Below are 14,132 nucleotides of genomic sequence, written 5' to 3' on the forward strand. Positions count from 1 at the left end.
CAGGTTTTATCTGAGCGGAAAACTGATTTGAGTTTGTGTCGATCAACTCGTCTGTGTGTGAGATAAACACAGAGCACACAACCTCTTAGGTTCAACTCATCAATCAATAATCAGTGGACTGATCAACGAGTTAGTGATCATCCCAACATTGAACATTAGCTTAGCACGAACCATTTCTTTGCTTTGTAGCTTTGGTTAGCCTAGGCTATACAGTAGCTTTAGCATTAGAAGTAACTCTGGTCATATTGATGTTCAGTGACAGTAACAGTTAGCTGAGCTCTATCTATAGCATTAGCATTAGCTTTAGCCACACTGGTCTAATAGCTACACGCTCAGAAACTTTAGCTTAGCAACAGGAAACAGACAGCGGTTTTCCCTCTGTTAGCATTAGCTGCGCCAGTTTTATTCATGTAGTCACAGTTAGCCTAAAGAAGCTTAATAAGCTACACAACAAACGTGGAAACTTCAGCAAGTTCTAGCTCCAATACTAGCTAAAGCTAAAGCTAACAGTTGTTAGCTTTAGCTTTAGCTAGCATTGGAGCTAGGCGTGTTGGTTTTATTACTTGTTTATCCAACTTATATGTTTCCAAACATTAGAAGTAGATTAAATGTTGACTGGGAGTCGTGTCGGAGCAAATATGACGATGATGATGATGATTTAATTGGAGAGATTGTTGTTGTTGTTACGTCCATAGATGTAACGTCTAGAGGTGGCTCAGGTTACAGGTCAGAGCGGTGGGGGGTATGACATCATCTCACTGCAGCGGCCTTTTTTTGATTTTCCCGCTGTTTTTAATACTGTTTTCCCCCCCCAAAAAACACAGTTTCCGTCCGGACGAAACGATAAAATAGCCTAGGCTACTTGTATTCGTCTGAACGGGCTCTCAGGTTGCTGAGGTTATGTAGCGCAGACTGACACTCTAAATACAGAGTGGTTGGACCGATGTGAAATGGTTGAAAAACAGTTTAATACTGAACCTTTAACAAAGGGGAGAAGGAGATGTACATTAGCATCGGTGTTAGCCTGTTCAGACGCTTTAGCTGCTATGTTAGCATTAGCTACCTCTGTTAGTAACAGTTTCTAACGGCTAATGATGCTTCTGTTTTGATTAATTATTAATGTTTGTTTGATTCTTATTTTACTGTTAATGCTACGAAGCTTCTTTCACCTCGTTGTGACAGCTGATGGAGTGAGGTTCTCTTGTTCTCAGTGACGTTGTCGTTCTCCTTCTAGTTGTGTTGTGTTGGCGGTGGCGGGAGGAGCCCGGAGCTTTTCACTGGACATCAGTTCCTGTTAGTGGCAGTGTAGCGGAGGTAGACAGAGACTGACATCATCAGCAGGGGACACAACGGAGCAGCGACTAGCCTACATTACCCAGCATGCACTGGGCCTGTCAGGGTGGAGGGGGCGGAGCCTCTGAGGCGGGAAGTCTTTAAGAACATGGAGGGAAACAATCTGATTCAAGATGTTTGTTCGCGTCTTGAAACTTCCTGTTGCACTTGAACGTCTCACACGGTGACGTGAGGGGAGTTTGATTTATACACCAGGGGAGAAGGAAAAATGACGATTAAATATCAACACCTGGATTTATAGAAGTGACAGAACTGTGTGTGTGTGTGTGTAAATCATCTAACCCAGTGTTTTTCAACCTTGGGGTCGGGACCCCACGTGAGGTCGCCTGAAATTCAAATGGGGTCGTCTGAAAGGTCTAGTAATTGTATGTGTATGTGTTCTACCCTGTGTGGTAGTAGGCTACAATATTTTATTCCATTGTTTCCTTTTCAAGGTCGCCTTGTAGCTACAATCTGGCAGAGGGACAGTCGATGAAAACTAGCTTTTTAAGCTAATTCTGGTGCATTTACATGCGTTTTTCTATACAATGTTTATTAATGTGCATTGTCCCTTTTCAAATAAACTAAACTGAAAAAAAAAAAAAATAATAATAATAATGGGGTCACGAGCCAAAAAAGGTCGGACCCACTGATCTAACCCTTTCCTGTTGTCAAAATAAAAGTCTCAGGATAGAAACGTTTGAATTAATACTATCTTTTTAAATGACATTTATTTGAAAAATGTTACTTTCGACCCTGCTCTCCCCTACTTGCTTTTGAGGGATGGACAATCCATTTTGAGCAAGTGACGCACTTTTGCTGGTCATCCACTAGGTTTTGCTGTTCTTCTTGTCTCTTTGAAACTTTCTACAATAATCTACGTGTGTGTGTGTGTGTGTGTGTGTGTGTGTGTGTGTGTGTGTGTGTGTGTGTGTGTGTGTGTTCATATAAGGAGACGTTAAGTAGATAAACCAAACTGTCGGTTCAGAACCCACAAGTCGGGACAGAACCTCAGTCCGGTTCGTCTGTGGCTCCACGTTACCAAACGACTTCCTGTCCCAGAGGCTCCGCCCACCGACCACTGATCAGGCTCCTGATTGGTCGATACGTTCTGTGGAGCTGTGGAGCTGTGGAGCGAGGCGTCGCCGCCCGGCCGGCAGCCGGACCGGGTCTGAGACCGGGTCAGGATCAGGATCAGGAGGACGATGGATGGATGAATGACATCGGTGCGACAGACAGGAAACAGGAAACCAACTGTGCAACATCACAGACATCTACCAAAATAAAAGCAGTCTGTATAGTAACAGTTCTTTCAAAGTAAAAGACCCTCTGATTGGAGGAGGCTGATGGCTACAAGTGGAGCAAGGCGAGTGTGTGTGTTTGTGTGTGTGTGTATGTGTGTGTTTGCAGTAGGTGGGTGGGGGTGTGTGTGTAGGGGGAGGGGGGGGGGGGTCGGAACAACAGATGGTGTGTGTGTGTGTGTGTGTGTGTGTGTGTTTGTGTCCAAAAGACCAGTGGTGCCATCATATCTCCTTCCTGTCTCAGGGGCTCAGTCCAACAGTGTGTTTACATAATGTGTGTGTGTGTCTATGTGTGTGTGTGTGTGTGTGTGTGTGTGTGTGTGTGTGGCTCAGCAGCAGCAGTGAAGCTCTCTCTCTCTCTCTCTCTCTCTCAGACCACGGTGCTGACGGAGGGATCTGATAGGTTGAGCTGGCCGGTGATGTCAGTCGGGTACGGCTACAGCAGAGGGACAAACAAGGGGGGAGAAAAAAAGAAGCAAACACACATTAATTAGTTCACTGAAGACACACACACACGCACGCACACGTCAGCTGTTCAGGCCGCGACGCACACACACCGTGGAAACCGTGGAAACCAACCTCCCAGTCACAGCCGATTGGTTGATTGATGAACCTGCAGCTGTATTGATCATCGATAATCGTTTAATAATCTGTAGTTGAACCCAAACTCTTTGTTACCATTTGGTTTCTCTGAGTCTTTTATTCTGAAATCTGCTCTGTTTTCTATTGGATCACTTTAGAAAACAGTCAGCCAATCAGAAGAGAGGTTCAGAACCTCCTCCTCCTCCTCTCTTCTGATTGGCTGACACCGGCCTGATGCAACTGGAGCTCCAGAGAGAAGCTGAGAGAGAGAGGGTTTGTTTTTTTAGATTTTCAAAATAAAACACAGGAGAAGAATAAAGTCGGAGCTTTATACTGAAGTCGCTCTAACAGGAAGTAGAAACGACTTGAGAATCCCAGAGACCGAAGCAGTTGTTTGTTTCTCTGCTTCCTGCAGCCAAACAACAACAACAACAGTAACAACCCTCAGACGACCCTTCAGTTTTTACAATCTGGACAAAAATGTTGTTTACCTCCAGTGAGACATTTAACTTTACTCACAAAATATTTGTGATACATATCGGGCTGGGTCTTGACTAAACATGAAAATCACTTTTGACATGAGTTTCAAATGTTTTAACCCCTTCCTGGCCAGTTGTTTTAGCTGCAAAAACACATGGTTTCTCATACTAAGTTTTAAAATTTTTTTTTTTTATTCCTGTCTATATTCTTAAGGGGATTGTTGATATATCATTCATACAACATTTTATTACTAAAAGAAAAAAACAAAAACAGCGAAATTTTATTTTCTTTAGGGCTGGTGACAGTATTTTGTGATAAAAAGAGATATCCAAAATCCTCCTCCTCCTCCAAAACTTCTGACTCTAATGTGTCAACAAAATAAAACAAGAATTTTGAAAGTAGCTTTATCCATTGTTCAGATTTCAGTTCTGGAAAAGTGTGAGAGATTGACAAAAACTCACAATCGCTGAACTCACTGAATTCACCATCACTGAACTCACTATCGGAGAACTCACTGAACTCACTGAATTCACCATCACTGAACTCACTATAACTGAATTCACTATCACAGAATTCACTATCACTGAATTCACCATCGCTGAATTCACAGAATTCACCATCGCTGAATTCACTGAATTCACCATCGCTGAATTCACTGAAATCACCATAGCTGAATTCACTGAATTCACTATCGCCGAATTTACTATCACTAAATTCACCATCGCCGAATTTACTATCACTAAATTCACCATCGCTGAACTCACTATCGCTGAATTCACAGAACTCATTGTAGCTGAATTCACAGAACTCACTATCGCTGAACTCACTATCGCTGAATTCACTGAACTCACTATCGCTGAACTCACTATCACTGAACTCACTATCGCTGAATTCACAGAATTTACTATCACTGAATTCACTATCGCTGAATTCATTGAACTCGCTATCGATTAATTCACTGAATTCACTATCGCTGAATTCACTGAACTCACTATCGCAGAATTCACTATCACTGAATTCACTATCACTGAACTCACTATCGCTGAATTCACTGAACTCAATATCGCTGAATTCACTGAACTCACTATCGCTGAACTCACTATCGCTGAATTCACTGAACTCACTATCGCTGAACTCACTATCACTGAACTCACTATCGCTGAATTCACAGAATTCACTATCACTGAATTCACTATCGCTGAATTCACTGAACTCAATATCGCTGAATTCACTATCGCTGAATTTACAGAACTCATTGTAGCTGAATTCACTGAACTCACTATCGCTGAACTCACTATTGCTGAATTCACTGAATTCACTATCGCTGAATTCATTGAACTCGCTATCGTTGAATTCACTGAATTCACTATCGCCGAATTCACTATAGCTGAATTCACTGAACTCACTATCGCTGAATTCACTATCGCCGAATTCACTATCACTGAATTCACTATCGCTGAATTCATTGAACTCGCTATCATTGAATTCACTGAATTCACTATCGCCGAATTCACTATCGCTGAATTCACTGAACTCACTATCGCTGAATTCACTATCGCCAAATTCACTATCACTAGTGATCACTATCACAAAAATGTCCAGGGGTAACATGAGGGGTCGTGTGTTGTGTTGTCGTTGTTGTTTGGCTCTACAGGTGAGTCGTGCTTGCAGAGGAGGACAGAGGCAGCGTGTGTGTGTGTGTGTGTGTGTGTGTTAGTGTGTGAGTGTGTGTGTGTAGAGTCTGGACACCATTGAAATCCACTGAGAGGAAAAACACTCATATAGAAAATAAAGAGAGATGAGAACAAAGAGAAATGAGTTAGAGCCCCGCCCCCCCCCCCCCCCCCCCACGTTATTATTGTTGGGGCTTTTTTTTTTTTTTTTTTTTTCTTCTTCTTGTTTTTAACATTTTTATTTCATTTGCTTGTCTACTTTATCATTTTCCTTATTCATGTATTTGTTGTAGCCTATGTATTCTGTACTGTTTCCATGTTGTTATTGGATTCATAGAACTGTAAACCTTTGAGTGGGTCGGGATTGTGGGAGGGATAAAAAAAAATGGGGGAAAATGATAGAATGGAAGTCTTCTCTGTCACTTTGTACTGATATGTTGCTACCTGTGGAATTGCTTCCAATAAAGAAAGTCATTAAAAAAAAAAAAGTGATGTCATCTGATCTGTGGAGGCTACAGAGTCAAACTGATGTGATCGTCCCGAGGCGGCAGTGGGCGGAGCCAATCAATCAACAACTGCAGAGTCCTGTATGGGGGGGGGGGGGGGGGGTTGAAGGGTTGAGGAGGGGGGAGGGGAAGGAGGAGTTAACAGGTGAACCTCAGCAGCTCCTGAAAACAAGAGGAGTTAGAGGAGGAGGAGAACTGGTCTCCAGCGGCCGAACGCCGACGTCTGACGGTCTGAAGTCCTGCAGAACTGGTGAAGCATGGACGGTGAGATGGAGGACAGAGACAGGACAGGACAGGGAGGAGAGGACAGACAGTGGACAGACAGGAGAGGACAGACAGGACAGGACAGGACGACAAAGACAAAGACAAAGACAAAGACAGGACATAAAGGAGAGGACAGACAGCGGACAGGAAGGAGACAAAGACAGGACGACGACGACAGCACAACAAGGTCCACGGGAGAAAAGAGACCACACAGTCTGACCCTCCTCACCTCTCCTTTGCAAGAGGACATTGTCATTTATACCAAACACCCCCACCGACCCCCCCACCCCCGCACCCCCCCCACCCCCCCGGTCCTCAACTGATGAACTGAACGTTTTGTGTCTTCAGTCCTTCGTCTGTCTGACTTCACCGGGACAGAGGAGCTGATGGAGAAGATGGCGGACAGACGACTGCTAGGATGAGTCAGCAAGGAGATGATGGAAGAAGAGGAGGAGAGAGGAGGAGGAGGAGGAGAAGAGGAGGTGGAGGAGAGGAGAAGAGGAGGTGGAGGAGAGGGGAAGCGGAGGAGGAGGAGAGGAGAAGAGGAGGAGGAGGAGAGGGGAAGAGGAAGAGGAGGAGGAGGAGGAGGAGAAATGACAAACAAAAACATTGGTAGTGACCAAATAAAAATATGTGACAGACGCAGAGAGGGAGGAGAGAAGAAAAGATAAAAGATGAGGAGGCAGACATGAGGAGGAGGAGGAGGAAGGGAAGGAGGAGGAGGAGGTGCTCTTCATCTCCTTACCGTGGCGTCCCCGGAGGCCCTGAGGCGTTTGAGGTCGGAGGTCGTGGACCTAAAAGAGGTTTTCAGTTTGGACTCGGTCTCTCTACCACTTTTCCTATCCTAAAATAAATCATACGATAGGTGCACACACACGTTAACACCAAGGTCACACTCACTGAACCCACTGAATTAACCATCACTGAACTCAATATCACTGAATTAACTATCACTGAACCCACTGAACTCACTATCACTGAATTAACTATCACTGAACTCACTGAATTAACCATCACTGAACTCACTGAATTAACCATCACTGAACTCACTATCACTGAATTAACTATCACTGAACTAACTGAACTCACTATCAATGAATTCAATATCACTGAACTCACTGAATTAACTATTACTGAACTCACTGAATTAACTATCACTGAATTCGCTATCACTGAATTCAATATCACTGAACTCACTGAATTAACTATTACTGAACTCACTGAATTCACTATCACTGAACTCACTGAATTAACTATCACTGAATTAACTATCACTGAACCCACTGAATTAACTATCACTGAATTCACTTAACTCACATCACTGAATTAACTATCACTGAACCCACTGAATTAACTATCACTGAATTCACTGAACTCACTATCACTGAATTAACCATCACTGAACCCACTGAATTCACTATCACTGAATTCACTATCACTGAATTCACTATCACTGAACTCACTGAATTAACTATCACTGAATTCACTGAACTCACTATCACTGAATTAACTATCACTGAACTCACTGAATTAACTATCACTGAATTAACCATCACTGAACTCACTCTCACTGAATTAACTATCACTGAACTCACTATCACTGAATTAACTATCACTGAACTCACTGAATGAACTATTACTGAACTCACTGAATTAACTATCACTGAATTCGCTATCACTGAACTCACTGAATGAACTATTACTGAACCCACTGAATTAACTATCACTGAATTCACTGAACTCACTATCACTGAATTAACCATCACTGAACCCACTGAATTAACTATCACTGAACTCACTGAATTAACTATCACTGAATTCACTGAACTCACTATCACTGAATTAACTATCACTGAACTCACTGAATTCAATATCACTGAACTCACTGAATTAACTATCACTGAACCCACTGAATTAACTATCACTGAATTCACTGAACTCACCATCACTGAATTAACTATCACTGAACCCACTGAATTAACTATCACTGAATTCATTGAACTCACTATCACTGAATTAACTATCACTGAACTCACTGAATTAACTATCACTGAACTCACTATCACTGAACTCAATATCACTGAACTCACTATCACTGAACTCAATATCACTGAACTCACTATTGCTGAATTCACTGAACTCAATATCACTGAACTCACTATCACTGAACTCAATATCACTGAACTCACTATCGCTGAATTAACTATCACTGAATTCACTGAACTCACTATCACTGAATTAACTATCACTGAACTCACTGAATTAACTATCACTGAATTAACTATCACTGAACTCACTGAATTAACCAGCACTGAACTCAATATCACTGAATTAACTATTACTGAACTCACTGAATTAACTATCACTGAACCCACTGAATTAACCATCACTGAACTCAATATCACTGAATTAACTATCACTGAACTCACTGAATTCACTATTATTGAACTCACTATCACTGAATTAACTATCACTGAACTCACTGAATTCACTATCACTGAACTCACTGAATTAACTATCACTGAACCCACTGAATTCACTATCACTGAATTAACTAGCACTGAACTCACTGAATTAACTATCACTGAACTCACTGAATTAACTATCACTGAACACACTGAACTCACTATCACTGAACACACTGAATTAACTATTACTGAACTCACTATCACTGAATTAACTATTACTGAACTCACTGAATTAACTATCACTGAATTCACTATCACTGAATTAAATATGACTGAACTCACTATCACTGAATTAACTATCAATGAACTCACTATCACTGAATTAACTATCACTTAACCCACTATCGCTGAACTCACTGAATTAACTATTACTGAACTCACTATCACTGAATTAACTATCACTGAACTCACTGAATTAACTATTACTGAACTCACTATTGCTGAATTCACAGAACTCACTATCGCTGAATTCACAGAACTCACTATCACTTAACTCACTATTGCTGAACTCGCTGAACTCACAATCGCTGAACTCACTATTGCTAAATTCACTGAACTCACTATTGCTGAATTCACTGAACTCACTATCGCTAAATTCACTGAACTCACACTCACTGAATTCACTATCGCTGAATTCACTGAACTCATTATCGCTGAATTCACTGAACTCACTATCACCAAATTCACTGAACTCACTATTGCTGAACTCACTATCACTGAACTCACTATCACCAAATTCACTGAACTCACTATTGCTGAACTCACTGAACTCACTATCACCAAATTCACTGAATTCATTATCGCTGAATTCACTGAACTCACAATCGCTGAATTCACTATTGCTGAACTCACTGAACTCACTATCACTGAACTCACTATTGCTGAATTCACTGAACTCACTATCACCAAATTCACTATCGCTGAATTCACTGAACTCACAATCGCTGAATTCACTATCACTGAATCCACTATCGCTGAATTCACTGAACTCACTATCGTTGAATTCGCTGAACTCACTATTGCTGAATTCACTGAACTCACTATCACCAAATTCACTATCGCTGAATTCACTGAATTCACAATCACTGAATTCACTATAGCTGAATTCACTGAACTCACTATCGCTGAATTCACTATCGCTGAACTCACTATCGCCGAATTCACTATCACTGAACTTACTATTGCTGAATTCGCTGAACTCACTATCACTGAATTCACTATCGCTGAATTCACTGAACTCACTATCACTGATGACTGAGTCAGTGTGTGTGTAACAGTGTGTATTTACAGTGAGTTGACCATAGTGCACTTTAACTACTTCATACAGTTTAATGTTGTGTAGCAGCATGGTGTAATACAGTAACAGTCCTATGAGACACCATACAGTACAGTAACATATAGTATATACAGTATATATATGTTATAATAAATGATACTGCTGTACAATATTACTGTGACAGTATGTTGGACTAGTACAGAATAACACTGAATGGACTGGTGCAGTACCACACACAGTAAAGTGTGTGTGTGTGTGTGTGTGTGTGTGTGTGTAGCTTGTGTTTGAGATGAGTTGATGTTTTTATGTTTCAGTAAAACAAAGAGCGTGACTCTGTTTTACCGCCGAACACACAGCAGCAGGTAAATCAATGACACGAGGCTCAAAGACACAAACGTCAAACACAACAGAGGGGACGACACCTGGAGGGGGGGGGGGGTGTTAAACCTGAACACATCAGATCATTATACCAACACTGTGCTGCTATAATGCCAGTGTGTGTGTGTGTATGTGTGAACACAAAACACAGAGGGGAGGGGCTGCAACACATGAATGATGGTGTCATGATGTTCAACTTCAAACATCATAAAAAGAAAACCTCAGTTTGAACCTTTGACCTTCAGTCTCGGGTCCATTCACAACTTTCTTGTTGTTATTAATATTAAACATCTAATACAAGAATCATCACATAATCACATACATGTAGATACTGAGCTTAACGTTGGATTACTCTACACATGATATTGTTCATGAAAAGTCAAAAAGATGTTTCAAATCAGCGAATCTGAAATTAGGTAGAATGTGAACATGTGAAACAGGCAGAGTTTGAGCTTCAGGACCACCGTAGCTCTGTTCTTGGAGGAAGGCCGATCCACTTCACATCAGGTGCATTAACGTTGGAGGATCGTACATGAGGTCAGTGAACACACCAGGGAACAGCAGTCAGAGCGATGGTGAGCTGTCTTCTACACAAATTAAAAACAGTTCCCCAGTGTCTTACAGACATGTCTGTGACCTGCATCGGTCAAAATACCTCAAGGATCAAACATCTCGGCTCTTTTCATCCACTCAAAGCAGCCCTGTTCAGAATTAGTTTAATCTGTTTAAATGCAAATGAGCCTCTACCTGGACCTTATGCAAATCCAGAAACAGCTGGTAAAACCACGTGGATTTTCACATTTTGGGGGCAGAAGGCAACCACCCAAATGTACTATATGTTAAAGAGCCTTCATGAAGTGCTATTTCCATAATATGTCCCCTTTAAATCTCCTTCTGTCTGTGTATTACTGTAAACATGAAACTGTCTGGTGGAAAAACCAGACAATGTGAACCTTTGTGTTGTTGTTACTGACCGTTGGTCTGAGTCTGAACATTTGATGACGAGAGGAAAAATCGAGAATGTGACCAGAGCAGAGTTTTAAAGGCTGAGTCTGGGTCGACACATTGAGTCAATAAAACACATTGATCATGGATTGACAGTGCATTTCCAGCCCTGAGACACAGACTGGGGAGTCAGACAGGAGGAGACCCAGAAACCTACTTCAGGGTCCAATCAGGGCCGAGCTCTTCTCCATCGGTCAAACATCAGAGTCGGTGAGCAGAGAGAATCCAGTGGGAAGAACAAAGCTAACACCGTCCACACTGATCCACTTCCAACCGGCTCTGAGACAACGTGAGCTCAACCTGGACAACTCAGTTACAGTCAATGATGCTCTGCATTAAATCTACTGCACTCTACTGTCTTCTACTCTGCTGCTGCCGCTCATATAGCATCGTAGCCAAGCCCTTATCTCAGCATCACATGATCAACACAATGTTTTCTGGTGGTATAAAGTTGTTAAAGAGATAGTTCAACATTGAAGTTCAAATTGGCCCATTGCCATAATCCCTATAGTCATAGCAGTAGGTTCGTTACCTTTAATTGTCGGTGCAAGCTGTTTTTAGAACGGCGGAGCAGAGCCGTGAGCTGCTCAGAGCTACGCTACGGAGGCTCATTATGGGATTTCTTGGTTTCCCTCATCAAACTCATCAAATACACAATCCAACAACTCCACAACGCTCTGGTGGACAAGTTGTGAGCTGCACATTAACCACGCTATGAGATAATAACACAACGTTACCACACAGAGTTGTTTTAGAGGGAAATACAGAGACTGTTGATGAAAAACTGTCCCTGAAGGCAACGCGCATCAGCGGTTTTGCATGAATTTACCTCTAAAACAACTCCGTCCTGTAGTGTTCCGTTACTCCTAAAACTATAGGGATTATGGCAATGGGCACAATTTGCCAAAATGTTGAACGATCCCTTTAAACCAGCAGCGACTGTCCAATCACAGCTTACGTCTCATCTGCATCACATGATCTAATTCTGACCGGTCCAATCAGAAGAACAATGAAAGAGCTAGCCGCTAACCGGTTAGCGCGTCATGTGTATTTAGCCACATTCAACAAGTTGTTCTTATTGTGGTGGAAGACGGCTTCGTTAGGGTTGACAACTTTTCCGATTTTGTCCGGAACATCCCATATTTTGATTTTGTCCCGTACGAGACAGCTTAGATGCCGTTTTCCCACATTTCTTGCGCCGTACGCGGAGTCCACGCAGTTGTAAATATTGAACTTTGCTTTAAACTGAACGTTTATTTCGAAGTTGAATGATGGTGTTTTTCTGTAAAAGCATAAATGAATATTATGCATTGAGGCTAAAGAGAAGAAAGAATCTTTGCATGAGCTGTTGCCTATTACACAAACATGCAATGTAGCCATGGACCCATGCTATGTGCTTAATGGTTATGTCCCCATTTAAAGGAACGGTGGTCCATTCATAACAAAATGTTGGTGAAATGAACAAGTTTCACAGCAGATAACGTGTTATTTAGAGACTGCATCTTGCTGCCCTGATCACTCCCACTGTATGGATCTACACGGCTCTGGAATGGATCTAAATATCGTCCGAAGGATCCTAATGTATCAGAGACAGGCGTCTACATGGGACAGGCTTTTATTTAATCTAGAACAAATCTTATGTTCTGTTTAACAGAGTCAGAACAGAAGAGTTGGATCCAGAGCAGCTTCATTTACTAGTTTAACCAGCTCACATTCAACTTCTAATCAATAAAAACATGTGTAGCTCCGCCCACAGACTGTATTTAGGCTCCGCCTCTTTCCTCGGCCCAGTCACAGTCCTCATCGGACCGAACAACATGATCGGATGCGGTTTTAATGTTCAGGCCCGTTGAGAACTGTAGCAGGAATGAAGCAGCTTAGAAAGGGAACAGGCGATCGTGGGCTTTGAGAGGTTTTGCACATTCACTTGTAGAAAATAGAAATAGACCCTGTTTCTAACGGAGACTCAGCTTTTATTTTCTCAAACCCGGACCAGCAATCTGCAAAAACTCTAAATCTTTCCAAGGATATTTGTCTTTATTTCTTGTAAAAATGTCTCCTTTCTAGTCAAAACTAAACTCTTTTCACTTAAAATAAGACTCGTCGCATTAAAAAGCAGCTTGTTTTACTTCTTTCAATCAGATTTTCACATGAAATAAGTAGAAAAATCTGATAGTGGAGCAAGTTTTTCTTCCTTATTACAAGCACAAAAACCTTGCTTTCACTGGCAGATTTTTCTACTTATTTCAAGTGAAAATTAGGTTGAAACAAGTGAAAATGATCTAAAAACAAGTTAATTTTTAGGTGATGAGTCTTATTTTAAGTGGAAAGAGATTAGTTTTGACTAGAAATGAGACATTTTGACAAGAAATAAGACAAATATTCTTGGAAAGATTTGGAGTTTTTGCAGTGTACAGGAGACCAGCTACTTCTTTGAGGATTGGAAACAGTTGGTGCTGCAGACTTTAACCACCAGAACACAATCTGTACGTTACCAAAATAAAAGATAAGATAAGAAGATAAGAACGAGGACTTGACACCTTCTGCTGTGTGGACGTTCACAGCTCTGATCTGTCCTCATGTTTCTGTTGATGTGTCTGGATTCATCTCATTTCTGGTTTGAATCATGGTTTCACCGTCGTTGTTTCATGTGCTAATCCGCCGCCGCCGCCGCTGCTAACTCCTCTCCTCAGGACGCAGCCGTTTGAAGTGCTAATCATCCTCCGCTAGCCGTTAGCCTTTAGCAGCTAGTGTTTGAAGTGCTAATCCAGGCAGAGCGGAGAGAGATGATTATTAATGTGAGTCCAGCTGCTGACGAGGAGGAAAAACATCTGGAACAAAGACTTCACACAAACATCTGATCTTCT

At 41.8% G+C, this 14,132-nt stretch overlaps 1 protein-coding gene across 1 annotated transcript in view; it reads right to left on the reverse strand.

Annotated features, from left to right (window-relative positions):
* Window positions 1-2,178: 2,178 nt before the first annotated feature.
* The window catches only part of grin1b (glutamate receptor, ionotropic, N-methyl D-aspartate 1b), a gene marked incomplete at its 5' end in the record, with an annotated part of 70,806 nt that continues 58,852 nt past the window's right edge, over window positions 2,179-14,132 (reverse strand). The window contains 2 exons of the mRNA XM_083979799.1: window positions 2,179-3,069; window positions 6,884-6,982. Coding sequence (XP_083835925.1) covers window positions 3,004-3,069; window positions 6,884-6,982 — 165 coding nt within the window. The 3' untranslated portion in view covers window positions 2,179-3,003. The remainder of the gene's footprint in view (window positions 3,070-6,883; window positions 6,983-14,132) is intronic.

The sequence above is a fragment of the Trachurus trachurus genome (assembly GCF_905171665.1).
Source record: "Trachurus trachurus genome assembly, chromosome: 9".
Classification (NCBI taxonomy): domain Eukaryota; kingdom Metazoa; phylum Chordata; class Actinopteri; order Carangiformes; family Carangidae; genus Trachurus; species Trachurus trachurus.